This window comes from Lithobates pipiens, unplaced genomic scaffold, assembly GCF_037356315.1.
Source record: "Lithobates pipiens isolate NorthernLeopardFrog02 unplaced genomic scaffold, aLitPip1_a1.2 Scaffold_10, whole genome shotgun sequence".
NCBI classification, from domain to species: Eukaryota; Metazoa; Chordata; class Amphibia; order Anura; family Ranidae; genus Lithobates; species Lithobates pipiens.
In genome coordinates, this window is record NW_027507686.1 from 214,546,451 (window position 1) to 214,567,389 (window position 20,939).

At 46.2% G+C, this 20,939-nt stretch overlaps 1 protein-coding gene across 1 annotated transcript in view; it reads right to left on the reverse strand.

Moving 5' to 3' along the window:
• LOC143926238 (ovochymase-2-like) overlaps positions 1-20,939 on the reverse strand; it is a 192,323-nt gene that overhangs the window by 51,083 nt on the left and 120,301 nt on the right. The window contains exons 16-19 of the mRNA XM_077450229.1: positions 20,369-20,555; positions 20,127-20,196; positions 10,461-10,656; positions 6,493-6,629 (exon numbers count right to left, since the gene is read on the reverse strand). Of these exons, the coding sequence (XP_077306355.1) occupies positions 6,493-6,629; positions 10,461-10,656; positions 20,127-20,196; positions 20,369-20,555 (590 nt within the window). The remainder of the gene's footprint in view (positions 1-6,492; positions 6,630-10,460; positions 10,657-20,126; positions 20,197-20,368; positions 20,556-20,939) is intronic.

The window sequence follows — 20,939 nt, forward strand, 5'->3', positions numbered from 1 at the left end:
CTACTCCTGCACATGTGTGGAAGTCATGGTCGTGGCACAGCTATCTCAATGGATAGCATGCTGTCCATTGAGAGCACAGTGTCCATGCTCCAGTGACGTCACCGGCTGCTACTAAAGTAAATATCTACTTATAACTCAGTGTTGCCAATCACGGTTGTTTTTATGGGCAGCCCGTAAAGATCGGGCAAATTTTGCATGTCCGAAAGGTGTACAGCATACCAGTAAAAATATGCTCTCAGCCAGTGACACTCTTGGCTCGACTGCGCATGCAGATTCCCAACGGAGCTGGCCGAGACCGAGAGTCTCCAATGATCTATCTGACTCTATGCTGCTGTTTATACCCTCCCCCTTTCCCAGTGCACCTTATTTGACTTCAGCACAGAAGATGCGGGGAGGGGGAGGAATGGAGACAGCCTGCAGTGGAGGATGGACTTCCCTAGCAGAGGGTAAGTTGGCTAAGCTACTTGTAGTCATGTTGATGGCTTGTCTTAGTGGGCAGGAAGATGGGGGGAGAGGATGGGCTCTGTGTAGCAGGCTCCTGTCTCATGCTGTTACAGTGAAAAAAAAAATTGTGTACGAGAACTGCACTGCTTCAAAAAGGAGGACATTTTCTGAGATCTCCCCAAATCACTATTACACCGCCCTACCTACCCATTACCAACTCACCAGGCACAACCTCCTCTCCTGCATTACCGCCTCATGTGGCTGGGGCACAACAAATCCTATCCCAGCATGCCAGGAGAGGGGAAGCAGCAGTAATATAGATCAGGCTGATTTTCAGATGAAAAGTGCTGTTGTTGTATAGTGTGTGTCTGTATACCAGTGATTCTCAACCAGGGTTCCTCCAAAGGCTGCTAGGGGTTCCTTCAGCATTGGTAAATTTCTGCCTCTCAAATAAGTTTCCACTCACACTATTGATCTTTTTAGCTACCTGTAAGGAGGTAATTCTTCCCAATGACCACACGTGTAAGGACCATTCTTCCCACTGACCATCACACTAATGTATCATGAGTTGCAGATTTCTAATTTTTAGCAGGGGTTCCCCGAGACCGGAGAACTATTTCAAGGGTTCCTCTGTGTTGAAAAGGTTGAGAAAGACTGCTGTATACTGTATAATCATTATACATTTTTGATTATTTATTGTGCTTGGTGGTCATAAGGTGTTTATTATTCACATGTTTTTTATCTGAGTAAGTAGTGAGCACAATTGGTGTGGAAGCGCTCTAGAGTATTGTTGTTTATAATAGAAAAACAGAGTGGTGGAGTGATGGGAGAGGTGGATGGACAGAGAGATGGAAAGAATAAGGAGTAAGGGATGGAGTTATAGATTGGGTGACAAAGAGACAGATAAATTAAGGCAAGGTGGGGGAGACAGAGAAATAGAGTGATGGAGCAAAGGATGGGGTGATGAAGGGATGGAGTTCTGGAAAGATGGAGGGATGGGGTGATGGAAAATAGAAAGGGTGGAGGGATATTGGGCACAAGGATTGTTGAAGGGACAGTATAATTGAGGGATAGCATAAGAGATAAAAGGATGGGGTGATGGAGTTATGGAAAGATGAAAGGAGGGAATGATAGAGTAACAGAGGAATGAAAGTGATGGAGACAGGAGGCAGGATGTGATGGAGGGAGACAGGAGGTGAAGGGGGATGGAGATAGGAGGTGAAGGGGGGATGGAGACAGCAGATGGAGGTATAGCGGCATCCCGACCATTAAAGGCCTAATGGTGACCTCCAGAGTCAGGGAGAGTGGACATCCTTCCTTGTAGTGTGGGTTATTAGGCATGGTGAGTGTATTGCAAGTTGAAACGGGCGCCAGTCACTTTTTGGAATTCAAGAAAAGAGATTTATTGTCTCTTAAACAGAACTGGGGGAGAGAGGGTTAGGGCCAGGACACCCTTAGACAGATGCAATAGTAATTGGCAGACTCCAAGGCAGATAGCTATACGGGTAGAGGGTATTTAAGCTGGATGCAGCAACAGTATTTGTAGAACCGCTCTCTCCTATGGCAACTGAATTTTGAACAGTCAATAGAGATCCATACATGTAACTCACAGTAACCTGTTATAGATCTTCTCTCACATCTCAGAGTATCCTACTATAGCTCTTCACTCACTGAGCTCTTCCACAGCCAACTCGCTGTATACTCCTCAAGCTTTACCCACGCTAACCGGCTGGGTCCCTGGCTTGGCACTCTGCTGAAGCTTTCCCACTTTCTCACCATCCCTGCCTGGTGAAAAGGCTGCTCTGGTATTCCTTCAGACTTCCATATACTGGACTCTGATAACAGGAAAGGTCATACCTTGCTGGCGACCATTCCTCCCTTTACCTCTGGCCTTGATCATCACTTGCCCCTGGCAACAGGAGTGGTCGTCCCTTGTGGCAACTGCTTCTCCCTCCCCTCTGCAACACGGTTGGGCTTCCAGCCTGAAGCCCCAACCTTGTGCTGCCTCTCTCAAATTTGCATAGGCCTCAGACAGCCTAGCAGCCAGGTGCTCCTGGAATAGGCCTCAGGCTTCTGGCCTAGCAGCCTGGAGCCTTGTGACACACGTCCACCAAGACAGCCTTCCAGGTGGCGCCCCTATCACCTGATTCCTCCCGAATAAATAGGCACTCCCAGCAGGCCAAGGTACCAAAGAGACAACCTATTCACTCCTAGATGGATTCCCTATGCCCTTTTTATACTGCCACAGGCAACAATGCCACCTAGTGACAGAAGAGATAGGTGCATCAAATCCAAAGTTAGGAAAATAGTCAGTGAATCCCCTATCAACCAGCCAGGCTAGTTACAACCTAGCAAACTAAATTTGTTAGAAACCCTACCTACTATCAAGGTGCCACAGAGGGATAGAGACAGGAAATGATGGAGAGATGGAGGCGGGAGGGATGGAGACAAGAGGTGAAGGAGGAATGGATATAGGAGGTGATTGAGACAGGAGGTGATGTAGGGATGGAGGCAGGAGGTGATGTAGAGATGGAGGCAGGAGGTGATATAGGGATTGAGGCAGGAGGTGATGTGATGTAGGGATGGATGCAGGAGGTGAAGGAGGGATGGAGACAGGAGGTGAAGGAGGGAATGAGACAAGAGGTGAAGGAGGGATGGAGACAGGAGGTGAAGGAGGGATGGAGACAGGAGGTGAAGGAGGGATGGATGGAGACAGGAGGTGAAGGGGGGAGGGATGGATGGAGACAGGAGGTGAAGGGGGGGGGGGGGGGTGGAGACACTAGGTGAAGGAGGGATGGATGGAAACAGGAGGTGAAAGGGGGATGGATGGAGACAGGAAGTGAAGGAGGGATGGATGAAGACAGGAGATGAAGGAGGGATAGATGGAGACAGGTCTTTAGAATTGGGGACATAAATTCTGATGATTCTGGTGGCTTCCTAAGATTTCCCCTCACTTTCTGTGGTGGCTATGAAACAGAAATAAAGGGGAAATTTCTCCAGTTGGACATAATAACCCACCCTTACTATATCAAAAATAACATAAGATTTTTTTTTTAACCTTAATATCTATCTTAAACCACATTGCTAATTGCATATTGTACTTGTTTGTAGCTTAAGTACTGAAATTTGCACGTAAACTGTAATTTTGTAACTTTTGGAAAATGCCAGTAAAAACGTGGCTGTGACAGTAAATTTTGAGTGTCGTGTCAGCAAATTTCAGTCTGGTAGGTTGTCAACACTGCTGTACATACAGGTAAGCCCGATTATAGGTTTACCTGAAAATAAAAAAAGGCAATTTTACTACTGCTTTAAGGATGATCTAAAGAATATCGAGGATGAACCTGATTCTTCTGCTAACTAAATATTAAACCTTATAAACTCGGCAGGGTTGCCCTCTCTATCCGACCCTCTTTGCTATTGTTATGGAGCCTGTGGCGGAGGCTTTACGCACCTCCCCTAATATTAAGGGATTGCGGATTGGTTTGGTTGGAGGAGAGGGTAGCCTTGTACACAGATTACCTTTTAGTATTTTTAAATGATGCTGGACCCTCTCTCCAAGGGGCTTTGAAGATATTGGACTCTTTGAGACCCGTTTTACACTGGGGCGTTTTTTAGGCGCTACAGCCTTAAAAATAGCGCCTGCAAACCGCCCTAAAACAGCTGCTCCATTCACTCCAGCTTGAAAGCTGAGCGTCAGAAAAGGTCCCGCCAGCAGCTTCTTTGGAGCGATGAAGGAGCGGTGAACTCCCCGCTCCTCCCCATTGAAATCAATGGGGCAGCGCTTCTATACCAGCGGCATTTTGTGGGAGGATTTAACCCTCTTTTCGGCCGCTAGCACGGGGGGGGTTAAAATCTAAAGCGACGGTTAAGCTAAAAATAAAGCCGTTTTACTGTTGACACCCAGGGCGGAACAGTGTGAAAGGGCTCTAAATAGTCACAGGGCTAGAAGTAAACTGGAGCAAGTCCTTGTTGTTTTTAATAGATAGGGAGGCCCGTAGCACGGCTTCTAATGATATTCCATTGCAGTGGATGGAGAATTTAAAATACATAGGAGTTGTCATTTCCCGTCAAGTTTCTGAATTTATTTCCCCGAATTTGACTCAGATTTTGGGAGATATTAGGTCAAAATTGAAAGTATGGAAGTCTTTGGCTCTACCTTGGTTTTTATTGGAACGTATTAATATTTTAAAAATGAAAATAATACCAAAATGTATGTACTTATTTAGACATTCTCCCCAGTGGCTTCCTATTTCCTTTTTTACAAAATGAAACCAACTTTTTTCATCTTTTTTAAGGGGTTTGAAGAACCCCAGGTATAAATGAACCACCCTGAATCCTGATATATATATATAACACCTCTACCCGACTGGAAGCGGTAGTAGTAGGCTCAATGGATGCTCTTAAGGCCCTTTTATTTAGGGGCCATAAGGCACCATACCAGTTGACTCCTTCAATGTTCATTATTATTCGATCCTGGGAGGCCGGTCTTAGATGTAAGCATTATCCTAAGGCCCCTTTCACACCGATGTTGTTTTCAGGTGCTACAGCGCTAAAAATAGCGGCAGAAAAAAACGGGCCCTTTCACTACAGTGTGAAAGCCGGAGGGCTTTCACACTGGAGCGGTGCGCTGACAGGACGGTGAAAAAAGTCCTGCTAGCCGCATCTTTGGAGCGGTGAAGGAGCGGTGTATACACCGCTCCTAAACCGCTCCTACCCATTGAAATCAATGGGGCAGCGTGGCTATACCGCCGGCAAAGCGGTGCTTTGCGGGCTGTTTTAACCCTTTTTAACCTTTTTAACCCCTGCTAGCGGCCGCATACCGCCGCTAAAACGATGGTAAAGCGGTGCTAAAAATAGCGCCGCTTTACCGCCGACGCCACTCCTGCCCCAGTGTGAAAGGGGCCTTAGGGTGCGTTTTCTCCAAGTGCCCCTTTATGGTTTAATCCTACTCTTCCTCAACTTTTTAAAGCACCAGAGCCTATTGCATGGACTAAATATAATATTAATTACTTTCTCAAGTGATTATTGATCAGAAAAAACGATCTATTTTTTCTACACTTACTTCAACTTTTAATGTTCCAAGCTCCCATTAATTTAGATATTTCCAGCTTCTTCATACTTTTCATATACAGTTTCAACAGGATTGTTTAACAATTAGACAATCCACTTTGGAATTAGTGTTTAGGTCTGTGTGCCTGGGTAAGTCTATTTCAAGATTGTATTCTCATCCTGCCAGAGGTTCTTAGAGCTAGGTGGGTGCAAGATATACTAGATTTAGATATGGAGGATTGGAGGAGTGTGAGGGGGTTTTCGTTTGCAATCTTTGATATCTTTGAGAGATTGCATGATCCAATACAAACTGGTACATAGAGCATATATCACTCTACGCAGACTTAAAAATATAAATCCTGTGTGCTCTTCAGAGTGTTGGCGATGTGGACTTGCCCATATATAGCTATTTTTTGGGTAGAAATGGTGGATTTATTGAATTCTATCACTTCAGCTCCCGGTTTCAATTTCTGTCTGTTTATTGGGTTTGGTAGAGACTATTTTTCCAACAGTGTCTGAGTGAGTGTTTGCTAATATAGCATTATTTTACGCAAGAAAAGCTATTGCGTTGCATTGGAAGAAACCTCGTCCCCCTACACTCTCATATTGGAAGCAATTGGTAAATAATAATCTTCCATTGTATAGAGATACCTGCATGAATAGGGGTTGTCCTAGTAAGTATGACAAAGTGTGGGCAAAGTGGCTGGACAAACCGTAACAGGATCGAATGCCCATGGGGGCTATTGTGTATAATGCATTCCCATATGAGAAATGTTTGGGGTCATTGGCGAAAGAGGGAATCAATGTTTACTATATTTATTTTTCTTTTCTTCTTTTCCCCTTTGGATTAATAATTGTTATATTTTGAAAATTGTATTATTATATCTTTGGTTCAATGTGTATGTGTTTTTTGTTTTTCCTGTTATTAAGAAATTTAACAAAAAGATTTGAAGAAACCTTATAAACCTTTCCTATACCTTCAATATAAAATATACTTACACGGCAGTTATAGCTGGCTTGGCCTTTTGCAGTCCCAGCACAGGACTTGCTTCTTGCAAGTCTGCCATAGTAACTTTCACAAACACCATCTGTCTCCAATGGGACTTCCATCTGCTGAAGCTTTGTAGCCATTTCCCCTGCAATTGGTAGCATTATGTTATTTTTACTGTTAATTTTATTGGTCTTCAGTGGGGAGGAAAAAAAAGGAATCTTTCTCTAACTCTTTGCCATCCAACCCAGTGTCCCCTTTAAGTGGGTCTAATATGTCCTGGGGGTTGGACGGACTTTCCAATCACATGACCACTTTAATTGGCTGTCACAATAATCACATGATCAGGAGTCCATCCGGTATCATTTCAGTCATAATGGGAGATTGTCTATGACAATTGGGGCTCATAGTGAGCATGCTCTCTGCACACAAACCTTCCTCATCCATGAATGTATATGTGCGGCGTGTGGGCATTAAAGCACACCCTCTTTGCTACTACATATATGTGTTAATATTGAAATCACCTGAATCTGTATTCCTGGAAGCATATGTAGCACCCTCTAGTGTGCTAGTGTACAAAGTTGCAGTGTAGGAAAATTTAGCCTGGCTGAGAACTGGGTTGAATCTGGGTCAGGGCTGTGACTCAAGGAGGCTGGATGATTCAGCGAGGAACATCTCTGGTGACTCCCCATGCTTTCTGGAGCCTTGGAGAAGCTTCCAGAAGTAGAGGGTGGAGTCTAGGAGGACCTTCATGGAATATCGGCCCCAGCCAATCCCCAGCAAAGTGGGCTGACAGGGGGTGGGCCACCTCATAAATACTCTTGATTCATGCCAGCAGAGGCAGTAGGGTGGAAGATGAAGACAGTGTGCTGAGGAGGCTGTCGGTGGCCCTTGAGGGTGCCCCCTAGTCTGGGGAGGGAGGTAACCTCAGGCCTGGGGCTCGGGTGCTGGGGGGACCCTCCTCTACAACACACTGAAGATTTCTTCTGGGAGACAAGGGAGCAAGTAGAGGTCAATGAGAGGAGGTCTCCAGAGAAGTCAGTCAGGTGGGCTGTTGAGTGTTCAATCTGGGAGGACTGTAGAGAGAGTGTAAGTCTGGGAGGAACGTGGAAAAGTAGCCAGCAGAGCTAGTGAAAGGGGCAGCTGCAGCCAGGCAGGCTGGCAGTGCCTGTAGAGGTGGTGCTGGGATCAGAAGCCACAGGAAAAATGTAAGCTGGACAGTGAACTTTTCTACACAATCAAAGAGACCATGGCCCCTGCAAGTAAAGGGCTTACAGTGGTGTGAAAAAGTGTTTGCCCCCTTCCTCATTTCCTGTTCCTTTGCATGTTTGTCACACTTAAGTGTTTCGGAACATCAAACCAATTTAAACAATAGTCAAGGACAACACAAGTAAACACAAAATGCAATTTGTAAATGAAGGTGTTTATTATTAAAGGTGAAAAAAAATCCAAACCATCATGGCCCTGTGTGAAAAAGTGATTGCCCCCTAAACCTAATAACTGGTTTGGCCACCCTTAGCAGCAAAAACTGCAACCAAGCGTTTGCGATAACGTGCAATGAGGCTTTTACAGCGTCCTGGAGGAATTTTGGCCCACTCATCTTTGCAGAATTGTCCTAATTCAGTTACATTAGAGGGTTTTCGAGCATGAACGGCCTTTTTAAGGTCATACCACAACATCTCAATAGGATTCAGGTCAGGACTTTGGCTAGGCCACTCCAAAGTCTTCATTTTGTTTTTCTTCAGCCATTCGGTGGTGGACTTGCTGGTGTGTTTAGGATCATTGTCCTGCTGCAGAACCCAAGTTGGTTTCAGCTTGAGTACACGAACAGATGGTCGGACATTCTCCTTCAGGATCTCTTGGTAGACAGCAGAATTCATAGTTCCTTTTATCACGGCAAGTCTTCCAGGTCCTGAAGCAGCAAAACAGCCCCAGACCATCACACTACCACCACCATATTTTACTGTTGGTATAATGTTCTTTTTATGAAATGCAGTGTTCCTTCTACGCCAGATATACTTGGACACACACCTTCCAAAGAGTTCCACTTTTGTCTCATCGGTCCACAGAATGTTGTCCCAAAAGTCTTGGGGATCATCAAGATGTGCTGTGGAGAAATTGAGACGAGCTTTGATGTTCTTTTTGCTCAGCAGTGGTTTTCTCCTTGGAACTCTGCCATGCAGGCCATTTTTGCCCAGTCTTTTCCTGATGGTGGAGGCATGAACGCTGACCTTAACTGAGGCAAGTGAGGCCTGCAGTTCCTTGGACGTTGTTGTGGGGTCTTTTGTGACCTCTTGGATGAGTCGTCGCTGCGCTCTTGGGGTAATTTTGGGCGGCCGGCCACTCCTGGGAAGGTTCACCACTGTTCCATGTCTTCACCATTTGTGGATAATGGCTCTCACTGTGGTTCGCTGGATTCCCAAAGCTTTGGAAATGGCTTTATAACCCTTTCCAGACTGATAGATCTCAATTACTTTCTTTCTCAATTGTTCCTGAATTTCTTTGGGTCTCGGCATGATGTGTAGCTTTTAAGGATCTTCTGGTGGACCTTACTGTGTCAAGCAGCTCCTATTTAAGTGATGCCTTGATTGTGAACAGGTGTGGCAATAATCAGGCCTGGGTGTGGCTAGAGAAATTGAACTCAGGTGTGGACAACCACAGTTATAGTATGTTTTAACAAGGGGGGCAATCACTTTTTCCCACAGGGCCATGATGGTTTGGATTTTTTTTCACCTTTAATAATAAACACCTTCATTTACAAATTGCATTTTGTGTTTACTTGTGTTGTCCTTGACTATTGTTTAAATTGGTTTGATGTTCCGAAACACTTAAGTGTGACAAACATGCAAAGGAACAGGAAATGAGGAGGGGGGCAAACACTTTTTCACACCACTGTATGCTTTGATCTTGCCTTCTCAGATCCACTAAAATTGTCTCAGCTGAGTTTTTCTGGAAGCATGTGCTGGAGGAAGTGAGGAGTGTATATAGACTATACAGAAGACAAGTTGTTCCTGAAGTTGTTCAAAGTCAAGTGGGAATCCCATAATAACCCTACTCCCTATCAAAGTTCTAATCCCTCAATAAAATAACAAAAGAAAGTGCTGAACTGTTTTCTGACTCTTGGGGACTGTGAAAATTTGGTGCCTGGCTGTGCAAGGTGGGGAATCTCATTTCACCTGCGGCTCCTTAGGGGGTGAGCTACACATATTTGCATTCATTTTAATAATATGTTTAGTAGACATATGTGAGGTTCCATTTAAAATATAGACATCACATAGACAATTCCTGGGTCATATTTTAAAATGGGTCACAACAACTTCTGAGGACTAGAAGAAGGAATTGAAGACCAATCTGCAACTAGATAATAAGAGGCCAGTCCATCCAAAAGTAATATTTTGGTTACATATGGAGCCTGGTGGGCTGAGACGGCCCCACCTTAATGTATCATGAATCTCTCAGCCATAACTCCAGATTTTGTTCCTGCTATGGTAGTTTTCGGTACCCTTCACCTTTACATGTTCCAAAATGTCCTGTAGCATTCTACATACTTTAAAATACATTTAAAAATCCAACAGTTACCAAGACGATGGATTCCATTATTCTTAATCTTTCCCAAATTGTTTTACTCTGAATATCACCAGGTTCCATTTTCCCTACTACCTCTGCACCCGCCCCATCACCACACTCTCTCTATTAAAACCAGCATTTTTCAAAAAAATCCAGCAGGTATGTTAGACTACATTTTGGACTACAAATTTATAAGACCTTTCTCTGGGTGACAGTGTTTAAGTCTATTTATAAATGTTTTCACCCAAGATCCCCATATTTTTCTAATGGCAATTAATTAAAAGAAGGTGTAAATCCTGGGTGAAAGTTAGGTAAATTGTGGGTAAAAACATTTATTAAAAAAACCCTTATACTCTTCCTTCCTTACTGTATTGGCCCCATAGACCAGGGCGGGACTTTACAGTACACATACCTTCCCCATTGAGATCCCATCCAGTTACCACGCAGATGAAGGAAGACGTCAACTCGTTTTTTGAACGAGAGAAACACACTGGTTGTACATTATCATTCAACTGCAACGGTTCTTTCAGCTGGAGCAGAGCAAGATCATATTCCAAAGTCAATGAATTAAATTCAGGGTGAAATATGATTTCTTTTATTGAACATCTCTGGAACAGAACAAAAGATAAAGTTCTTAGACATTTACTAAGAATCTCATACAGAATAGTATTGGCATTTTAAAATGATCTCTTAAAGGAGCACTCCTTTGGACTTAAAAGACATGTCTATATTTCTCAGACGATGCAGCTGTTTGTTTTTTCCCCAGTGGCTATGTGAGATTTAGCTTAACATGGAGAGTTTTTTATGCCACGTACACACGATCGGAATTCTGGCCAGAAAAATACCGATGAGAGCTTTTCATCGGAAAATGCGACCGTGTGTATGCTCCATCGGAATTTAGCTGTCTGAATTTCTGACAGCCAAAAATTGATAGCATGTTCTCAATTTTCCCAACGGAAAAACTTTCTATCTGTAATTCCAATCGTGTGTATGCAATTCCGCCAAAAATCACGCATGCTCAGATTCAACTACGAGACGGAAGCTATTGGCTACTGGCTATTAAACTTCCTTCTTCTAGTCACGTCGTACGTGTTGTACGTCACCGCGTTATAAATGATCGGAATTTGATGTGACCATGTGTAGGCAAGACAGCTTGAGCCAAATTCCGATGGAATTCCGTCAGGAAAACCATCAGAGCTTTTTCCGACGAGAATTCCGATCATGTGTACGCAGCATTACAAGGACTTTGTCCACTTGGCAGAATGTGTTTTAGTTTTTTTTTTTGGCAAATTTAATTCATTCAAATGTCAAAGTAACAGCATTTTTTCCATGCAAGGATTGTTCAGCATAGCAATGAACACCAACATCTTCAGCCTCCCTGCTATTTGTCGTAAATCTATTTCTCCTAATTGTTACTAAATGCACAAATTTAAACAGCAGTTAGTGCTGCAGACCTCAGCACTTACCACCTTTGCTGTGTGGCTTTCTTTTAAGCTTTTGCCTTTGAATTCTTTCTCTTAAACATCTTTCCTTCCTTGGTCCTGTCTTTGGATGGTTCCATCCCCTTACAGGACCCCATGGGGGCACTTTAGCATGTGCGTTCCCTGCTGGCACCTAAAGGCATTACATGCATTGAGTGAAAGATAGCGATAGCCACCCCCTCCTGATTCCCCCTGCTCCATGCCTCTGTGTTATCCCTTCAGTGCATGTGTAGCACCCTCTAGTGTGTGCTAAAAGTTAGTGTAGTGTGTGTTAGAAGTAAGGCCGCGTACACACGCGGGGACTGTTCGCCCAACTTTGTCCGTCAAACAGTTTCGGCAAACAGTCCGCTCAAAATTAGCATGGACGGACATGGCCACACACTACGAACGAACAGTTTGCTGAAACCGTGCGCGATGACGTGAACGGCACGTACGACGGGACGAAAAATACGATGTCCTATACACTGCATTATAACTTTCGGCGTGTAAATCCTTTCTGAGCATGCGCGGAACTTAGTTTGACGAACAAGCCTACACACGGGCGGACTGTTCGCTCAAACAAGGTTTCAGCGGACAGTTTTACGGAATTTCCGAAAAACCTTGTTCGTCAAACTGTCCGCTGAAACTGTCCGCTGAAAGCCCACACACGAGCGGACTGTCCGCCCAAACACTGTTCAGCGGACAAAGTTGGGCGAACAGTCCGCCCGTGTGTACGCGGCCTTAGAGTAGATAATAGATAGTTTAGCTCAGGGCTAAGCCTGAGCTATGGAATCTGGGTCAGGGTTCACTAAAGTTCAGGGCTGGGTGATTCATCCTAGCAACTCTCTCGTGCCTGCCCCTGGTCTAGAAGGTTGGAGAATCTTCTAGAAGTAGAGGATGGAGGTAAGTAGGAGCTGCTTTGAATATTTAAGGAGCCACTCCATAAATAGACATAAGCCATGCCAGCAGGGGCAGGGTGGAAGATGGAGATGCAGTGTTGAGGAGGCTGTCGGTGGTCCCCATGGGTGCTCCCATAGTCTGCCTAACTTGCAGAGTTCTTGCTGTAGGTTCACCACTGAAACTTTGCAATTGCTAGAGATTTACCATGCACATTTGCTACAAATTGGAAAAGTGTCAAATAGAACTTTTGCTTCAAGAGCTCTGCAAGTGTAAAACTTGCCAGTGAAAATGTGCAACAAGTTAACAGACTTACAATTCAACACTGCCACAAATTTGTGAAAACTTATCCTTGCTATTTGGAGCATTAGGGTGTGCAGTCCCAAAACTCAAACACACATGCCTTTCATTGCAGCCTCAGCTTCACTGGGCATTGAATAAATGGGAAGTGCTCTGTGCTGAGCGGCATTCCTATTCATTCACAAACTGAAGCATAGTAAACACAGAATGTAGCCAGTCTCCCTTGAAGATAGAGGTGTGCTTAAGTCTTCAGCCTTTCCCTAGAGATCTCTGAGAGTCAGCCGGGTGGGCTGGTAAAGTGTCAGTCTGGTGGACTGGTCTGGAGAGTTAACCTGGAGGGTGAAATTTCAGGGGACAGGTGTGTAATGAATAGGAGTCATGAGTACAAAACTAAAAGTACAGCAGTCAGGGGTGTTAACACAGTGTAGGGGGTAAGAAGAGAGCAAAATCTTACCCCCCTCCCGCAAGCAATACTCTCACCCACTTTACCCTTTCAACAAAAATCCCAACTCCCTCTCCTGAAAAAAAAAAATCCACCACTAATCTTTATGCTCACCCTCCACCCCCTTTATTCTCTCCCTCCCAGAGCAATCCCCCTCCCCCCAATAAAAAACAGATCCTCTACCCCTATCCTCAGCACAAGTCCTCCTTCCCCTCAATTCCTCCTAATACAAATCCCCTTCTCCAACCAGTACAAACCCTCATTCCCCCAATACCCCTCTCAAAATAAATCCCCGTCTTCCATCACCCATCATAAACCCTCCTCCCAATAGAAATTATCTCCCCAAAATCCCCCCTTCCAGCACACCATGCTCCTCATCCTGGAGCAATTCCTCTCCCCTTGTCCTCTCCAGCGCAAATCCTTTTTCCCCCAAGACCCTCTTACACAAGCCCTCTCCCCAGGTCCATCCCAAATCCTTCCACCTAAATCCCCCCTCCCAGTACAACCCCCCCCAAACACAAATCATCTCCCCCTTCTAATACAAATCCATACCTTCCAACTGTCCCAGTTTTAATGTGCCTTTCCTGAGACTTGAACAAAATCCCAGTGTCCCATGAATCTAGGCCTGGAGCCCAGCGCAGGAACAAGTTCTGGCACTTTTATCCAGTAATTTGCCTTGCAGGAGGGCGCTAGTGTGGGCATCCAACACAAATTCCCTCCAGATGCCATGCTCATCCCCTCTGTGGCAGCTTACATCACTGTTTTGGGGGAGGGGTGTAATAGATATGTGCTAGGGGGTGCTTTGGAAGAGCAGAGTAATTGTGCTAGCGGGGGTGAGTGGTCAGATATGTCCTGGAGTGGTGCTTTGTGAGGGGAGAGGGCTAGTGCTGGGGGGGTCAGATGTGTGCTGTGTGGTGCATTGGGAGGGGAGAGAGCTAGTGCTGGGGGGGGGGGGGCAGATATGTGCTGGGGGTGCTTTGGGAGGGGAGAGGGCTAGTGCTTGCGGGGGGTAGATATGTGCTGCGGGGACGTTATGAGAGGGGAGAGAGCTAGCAGGGGGGAGAGTCAGATATGTTCTGGGGGGCACTTTGGGAGGGAAGGGGGCTAGTGCTAGAAGGGGGGGGTTGGATATGTGCTGGGGGCACTTTGGAAGGGGAGGAAGCTAGTGCTATATGGGGGGGTTGGATATGTTCTGAGGGGCATTTTGGGAGGGGAGGTGGCTATTGCTAGAAGGAGCTTGCATATGGTGGCTAGTGCTAGAAGGGGTTATCAGATTTCAAATTCATCCCACTCTTCTAGCATATGTCCTCTCTCATACCAAAGCCCCCCCCCCAGCACATATCCTCTTAGCCCCCCAATCACTCCACCAAGTGTACATCTTTTTTTTAAAGTTTCCTCCTTCCCAGCCACCCTCTCCCCCTCCACTGTCCATCGACAGAGCATTGAAAACTTTGTACAGATCTGAGATCAGCACGTGTCCCTGCTAACCCCCCCCTCCTCCTGTGTGTGCATATACAGAGTAAAGAAGGAGAGGGAGGAGGCAGCTTTGTTCTGCTGTGTGATTGATACAGGCTCCCGGGATGGCGGAGAGGGGAGACAAACATCTGATAGCCGAGCAGGCATGTCATTCCCGGTGCAGTCCGATTTGAATGATGTATGAAACACAAAATCCCACCGCTCTGAACAGAAAAGCCAAAATTATGAGATGGACGGTGGCACACCTAGTCCAGGTGCTCTGGCTCAGGATGTCCCTCCCACATCCAGAAACAAACCACAAATGTACATAGAAGAACCGGCACCGCTGGAAATTCAGTCTTCAATTTTATTGTTGTCTTATGACCATGATAAAAAGAACACGCAGACGTGTTTCGGCATGCAGGCCTTGTTCACAGAATGATGCGTCCGGGTCTGAAGCAGATAGAAACCCGAACACACCATTCAAAAACCAGGCTGTCTGGGAGAAACTCGTTTAGGTGGCAACCCTATGTGGAGGGCTAGTGAAAGGGGCAGCTGCAGACAGGTGGGATGGCAGTGCCTGAAGAGGTGGTACTGGGACCAGTGGCCACAGAGAAGTTACCAGCTGTTTCACTGCAACTGTGCTACACAAAGAGGGGCTATGAGTTCCTGCCTGTAATGGGCTATTGGTAATCTGACTGAAAACCTGTCAGATCATTCAAGTGATTAAGCTGGAGCAAACAAGTGCTGTGCAGAAGGAAAGTGAAGGTGACTGTATATAGGTGTATATAGAAAGATGTCCCTGACATTTTGCTGAAGTCAAGTGGGCATCCCATAACCTCCCATCCTTATCCAAGTTATTAACCCTCTAATAAAAGAACAAAAAAACAAAGTGATGGACTTTTCTCTGACTCTGACTGGTGCTTGTGAAGATTTAGTGTGCCTGGCTGTGCAGAAGTTCATCTGCAGTCCCTATGGGGGTGTGCTACACATGTGTAGCACTAACCCCCGAAGGAGCTTCTGGTTATTTTTGGGCTTACCGTTGCCTTCCGTTCTCCCTGTGACACTTCCAGGGGATGTCCCGTGGTAGATGGCCCAGTAACTTGAGACTGACAACAGATCCACTTGAATGGATTTTATTTGCAAAAACTCGAACCATTGAACAGTCTTTCAACTTGGAATCAGAGGGTTGGGAAGGAGGTTCAGGTACTCTCAATGTCAAAGTCTATAAACAGTAAAGAACTTGCTTACTTTGACTGCATCCAGAGAATAGCCATTCGCAGCTGGATGAACACTCAGGTTGGACAGTCCCTCTCTCACAAGGTCTAGCAGCCAACCAGGTGCTTATTCAGGAACAAAGTCTTTTTCACAGACGTTGTTGAAGAACACGTAGGAAACTAAGCTGTAGAACACTTGTAGGATACCTGGATCTTTCAGCCTGCTTGGCGATATCCACAAGATTGGATTCTCTCGGTAACTTCAGCCCTTCCAGGCTCTTGTTAAGAAAACCAAACTCACATGTGGTGTTCTTCTAAAGAGTCCTCCCCTGGAATGCTTGAAGTACAATGGGTCTCTCCCGAACTGGAGACAGCACCCAACCACCTCAGAATCCTCCTTTAGTTTCCCTACCTCGGGCTAGCCAGTCCCAAGGCATTAAAATTGGGTGGATGCACACCCCAGGCCATAGCCTTCCTGGGGGAGGACCAGGACCTAGTAGTCAGCACATCATACTAGACCGGAACCCCGAACCACGTGACGTCCGTATCTTAAATACCCTCTCCCAGAGGACACAGCGAGAGGGCCACTCCCACTGGCTTGGCTCCGAAAGAGAGTAACTCAAGCGCCCGACCAGACCATAGCTTGGTAAGTGTTTATACACTCATACCAAGTAAATTGATTACCGGCAGTATTTAATGGTTTATTAAAATGCATTATTACAAAAAATGTCATATTACTTTAAATCCCAACTCCAGACAACTCCTTTCCACCCCTCCTTTTCACCCTGCTATAACCCATCCTGCCAGATGTTTATTTTTTCTTAGCTGGTGAAGCAAATGATCTCATCTAAGTCCTCCCATTTTAACGCCTGGCTGAGGGGACAACTAATCCAGCACCACATATGCAGCCAAAGCCCCTGATTCAGATACCTCTGGATAACATTTGTCCTCTTCTGGATTCAGAGAGGTAGTGATGTGGACACCTGAAGAAGGACCCCAGCAGGAAGTAACCAAAGAGAGGAATGCCCAAACTCTGGCGGATAATGCGACCACGGCGTCCACAACAGACCCTTGTCCGAGCACGCTACCCGGCCGGCCAGGAAAGGGGGGCGAGCGAGCGCCCCCCCCCCTCCTGAGCCGTACCAGGCCGCGTGCCCTCAACATGGGGGGGGTGCCTTGGGGAAGGAGGGGCCGCGCGGCCCCCCCACCCCAAAGCACCTTGTCCCCATGTTGATGAGGACAAGGGCCTCTTCCCGACAACCCTGGCCGTTGGTTGTCGGGGTCTGCGGGCGGGGGGCTTATCGGAATCCGGGAGCCCCCTTTAATAAGGGGGCCCCCGGATACCGGCCCCCCACCCTATGTGAATGAGTATGGGGTACAATGTACCCCTACCCATTCACCTGTGAAAAAAAGTACAAAAAAAACACAACACAGGGTTAAAATATTTTATTGCACAGCTCCGGGGGTCTTCCGTCTTCGGGGGTCTTCTCGCCGGACTCCTCCGCTATCTTCTTGTAGCTCTTTTGCTAGCGGAGGAGTCCGGCTTTCTTCCTCGCCGCCGGCCTCTTCTCCCGACTTCGGGGGTCTTGTCCCCCTCTTCGGTTCTTCTGCCGGGCCACGCGCCTTCTTATAGCTCTTTTACAGGCGGTGGCCCGGTCTTCTGTCGCCGCCGTCGCCGCCGCCTTCCGTTCTTCTTCTTCTTCAGGAGATGTTGCCTCGACGCTCTCTCCGGCCGGAATGCCAGGGACGTGCTCCGCTGCCACTTATATAGGGACAATGGGGCGGTGTCACATGGCTTTATGTCACATGGGTTGGTGTCACATGGTGACCCCGCCCCCTTACGATGTCATAGTCCCCATGTGACATCAACCCATGTGACCAACCCATTGTCCCTATATAAGTGGCAGCGGAGCGCGTCCCTGGCATTCCGGCCGGAGAGAGCGTCGAGGCAACATCTCCTGAAGAAGAAGAACGGAAGGCGGCGGCGACGGCGGCGACAGAAGACCGGGCCACCGCCTGTAAAAGAGCTATAAGAAGGCGCGGTGGCCCGGCAGAAGAACCGAAGAGGGGGACAAGACCCCCGAAGTCGGGAGAAGAGGCCGGCGGCGAGGAAGAAAGCCGGACTCCTCCGCTAGCAAAAGAGCTACAAGAAGATAGCGGAGGAGTCCGGCGAGAAGACCCCCGAAGACGGAAGACCCCCGGAGCTGTGCAATAAAATATTTTAACCCTGTGTTGTGTTTTTTTTGTACTTTTTTTCACAGGTGAATGGGTAGGGGTACATTGTACCCCATACTCATTCACATAGGGTGGGGGGCTGGTATCCGGGGGCCCCCTTATTAAAGGGGGCTCCCGGATTCCGATAAGCCCCCCGCCCGCAGACCCCAACAACCAACGGCCAGGGTTGTCGGGAAGAGGCCCTTGTCCTCATCAACATGGGGACAAGGTGCTTTGGGGTGGGGGAGCCGCGCGGCCCCCCCTTCCCCAAGGCACCCCCCATGTTGAGGGCACGCGGCCTGGTACGGCTCAGGAGGGGGGGCGCTCGCTCGCCCCCCTTTCCTGTCCGGCCGGGTAGCGTGCTCGGACAAGGGTCTGTTGTGGACTTGGGAGGTACCCCCACGCCGATTTTTTTTTGGCGTTGGGGTTCCCCTTTAAGTCCATACCAGGCGGCGGGGCCAGCGACGTCTCCGTCGCGGGCCCCGCCTACCTGGATACCCGCTCGAAATGAGCGGACTTTTCTCCGGGCGGGAAAAGTCCGCTCATTTCAAAAGTACGGCGGACTGGCACACACACGGGCGGATTGTCCGCCGAAATGCGAGTCCAGCGGACAGTATTTCCAACATTCCGAAATACTTAGTCCGCCAGACTGCACGCTGAAAAAGTCCGCTGAAGCCCACACACGAGCGGACTGTCCGCTGAAATGTGTTTCGGCGGACTAAGTAGGCCAGACAGTCCGCCTGTGTGTACGCGGCTATAGGAGCCATGAATGACTATCTCTTGTGGGCAACACCCACCTTTCTCCAATCAGTTTCACACCCATGCAAGGACCCATTCCCTGCTGAAACAGACACAATCTACATCTTTACACGGTAACAGACCATCCATCAATCACTGCTGTTAATATCATCCCCTAACATGGAAACCCAGAAAAACTGGTAATTTCTGCTAGTTTGCTTTATCATTGGGATGTACTGGGGGGCTATGCTGTGTCTACATCAGTTTTTAGTTGTATTACTTTATTGTTTAACCACTTGCCCACCAATGTATGTTTGTAAATGGCTGCAGCTGTTAGCTTGGTACTGGTTTTAACAACCAGAGAAAAAGTGATCCGGCTGGCCTTTCCGATCACTTTTATGGTGCTCTCAAAGTTTACACCAACAGCACAACCTGTGCTCAAACAGCTGCACTGGAAGATAGGGGAGACATTGGGGGACCGCCATCGTCTCTATAAAAAAGTACATGTCAGCTGTCCATGCTATCCCATAGGGAGCTTGTTAGCCCTTAGTGACAGCAATAAGGTAGTAAAGTAGAAAAAATAAAAAGTGTAAAATAAAAACTAAAATAATGTAATAAAATAAAAAAATTTAAAAGCACCCCGTACACACCCCATATAAAAAGCGCAGCATAGGGAGAGCACATGTATGTAAACATCACTTGCACCACACATGTGAGATATTTTCACAAAGGTGGGAGTGAGAGTATTTTTTCTAGGGCCATAATTCATGGTAAACTCTCAACTGATAACCTGTAAAGGTTTTAAAGCATCACGTAAGGAGAATTTTGAGTACCATATTTTTTTGCAATTGCATAGGCATGTGCAATTTTAAGGCTTGACATGTTTGGTATACATTTACTCGATGCATCCCAATATTTTATATTTAAAAAATATGTTTTATAAAAAGCTGCACAAATATTGTGTGACAAAAAATGGCAATTATCACTAAATTATTCTCCACGCTCTCTGCTTCCATAAAATATATACTTACATTAATTTCTAGCAATGAAATGCAGATTTTATCATATGTGCAAAAAATAAATAAATAAATGAATAAAAAATTGCCCCAGTAGAAAAGATTACTGGTGTTAGTGCTGTAAATTCTTCAGGACTGAGGTTGGGGTGAATAGCTAATTATTTAGCTATGAGGCTCCATTGACAAAAATTGTTCTCCAATAAAGAAATGCCCTTCCATATCACTGTCACAAACACAGTCATAAAACTTTACTGGGAGGTCTATAAAACAATCTGACCATTTGGAAAGCACTCAAGTGGCAACCCTGTTGGCTTGCAGATAATGAGGAAACAGTCAAACCTGGGTATCTTGCAACATCTCCAGATCATGCAGTCCAGCAACTGCCCGCAACAGTTCACGGAACCGTCTTCTGCAATACAAAACTGAGTTATAATTCAAATACACGAAAGATAATAGATATATTTCACTTATTGGATAAGCACGCTGGCTACACACATTTCAATCATGAACTAATTGGCAAGTCCTGGCTATATATTTTATTTTATTTTATATGGTTGGGTATACTTGATACTACTACTCACTTGTGTGCAACACAGCTGGCAGCCGTTAGGACAAACCGTGTTGTCACAATCACCCCGCTGCAGAAGTGTTTACTACCAAAGCTTATGCTGACGTGCCAGGGCCAAGAGTTTGGAATGGCTTCCTCCGCGGTAGTTATGCTCTGGTTAAAGAACATAGGTAGGATCGGAGCAGCTGCACAGCCTGTGTCTAAAACAAAATTAAAGACCCAATAAGCAAGTGTGGGGAGGGGAAATCCTTACTGTACAACATTGACTTTCTGATCATTTCTTTAAGATGGAGTTTGATCTGCTTATATTATGATTTACCTTTTTCTTCCTCTCACCACCCTCACCAGCAAGCCAGGTATCTACAACGAAGGTGCTCGGCAGGGAGATTACCTTTCACTTCCTGTCCTGATGGCAGTTGTTTTTGGGTTCGTTTTTTTTAGCCCTCAAGAATAAATGTATAACAATAAATGTATAAGAAAGGTATGGCACCATCTCATATTTACCCGTCATCAATTAATATTCAATTTAACCTAGCAAAAATAGAATAATAAATTGGGATAATAATTTAGTGGCTAAGAAACAA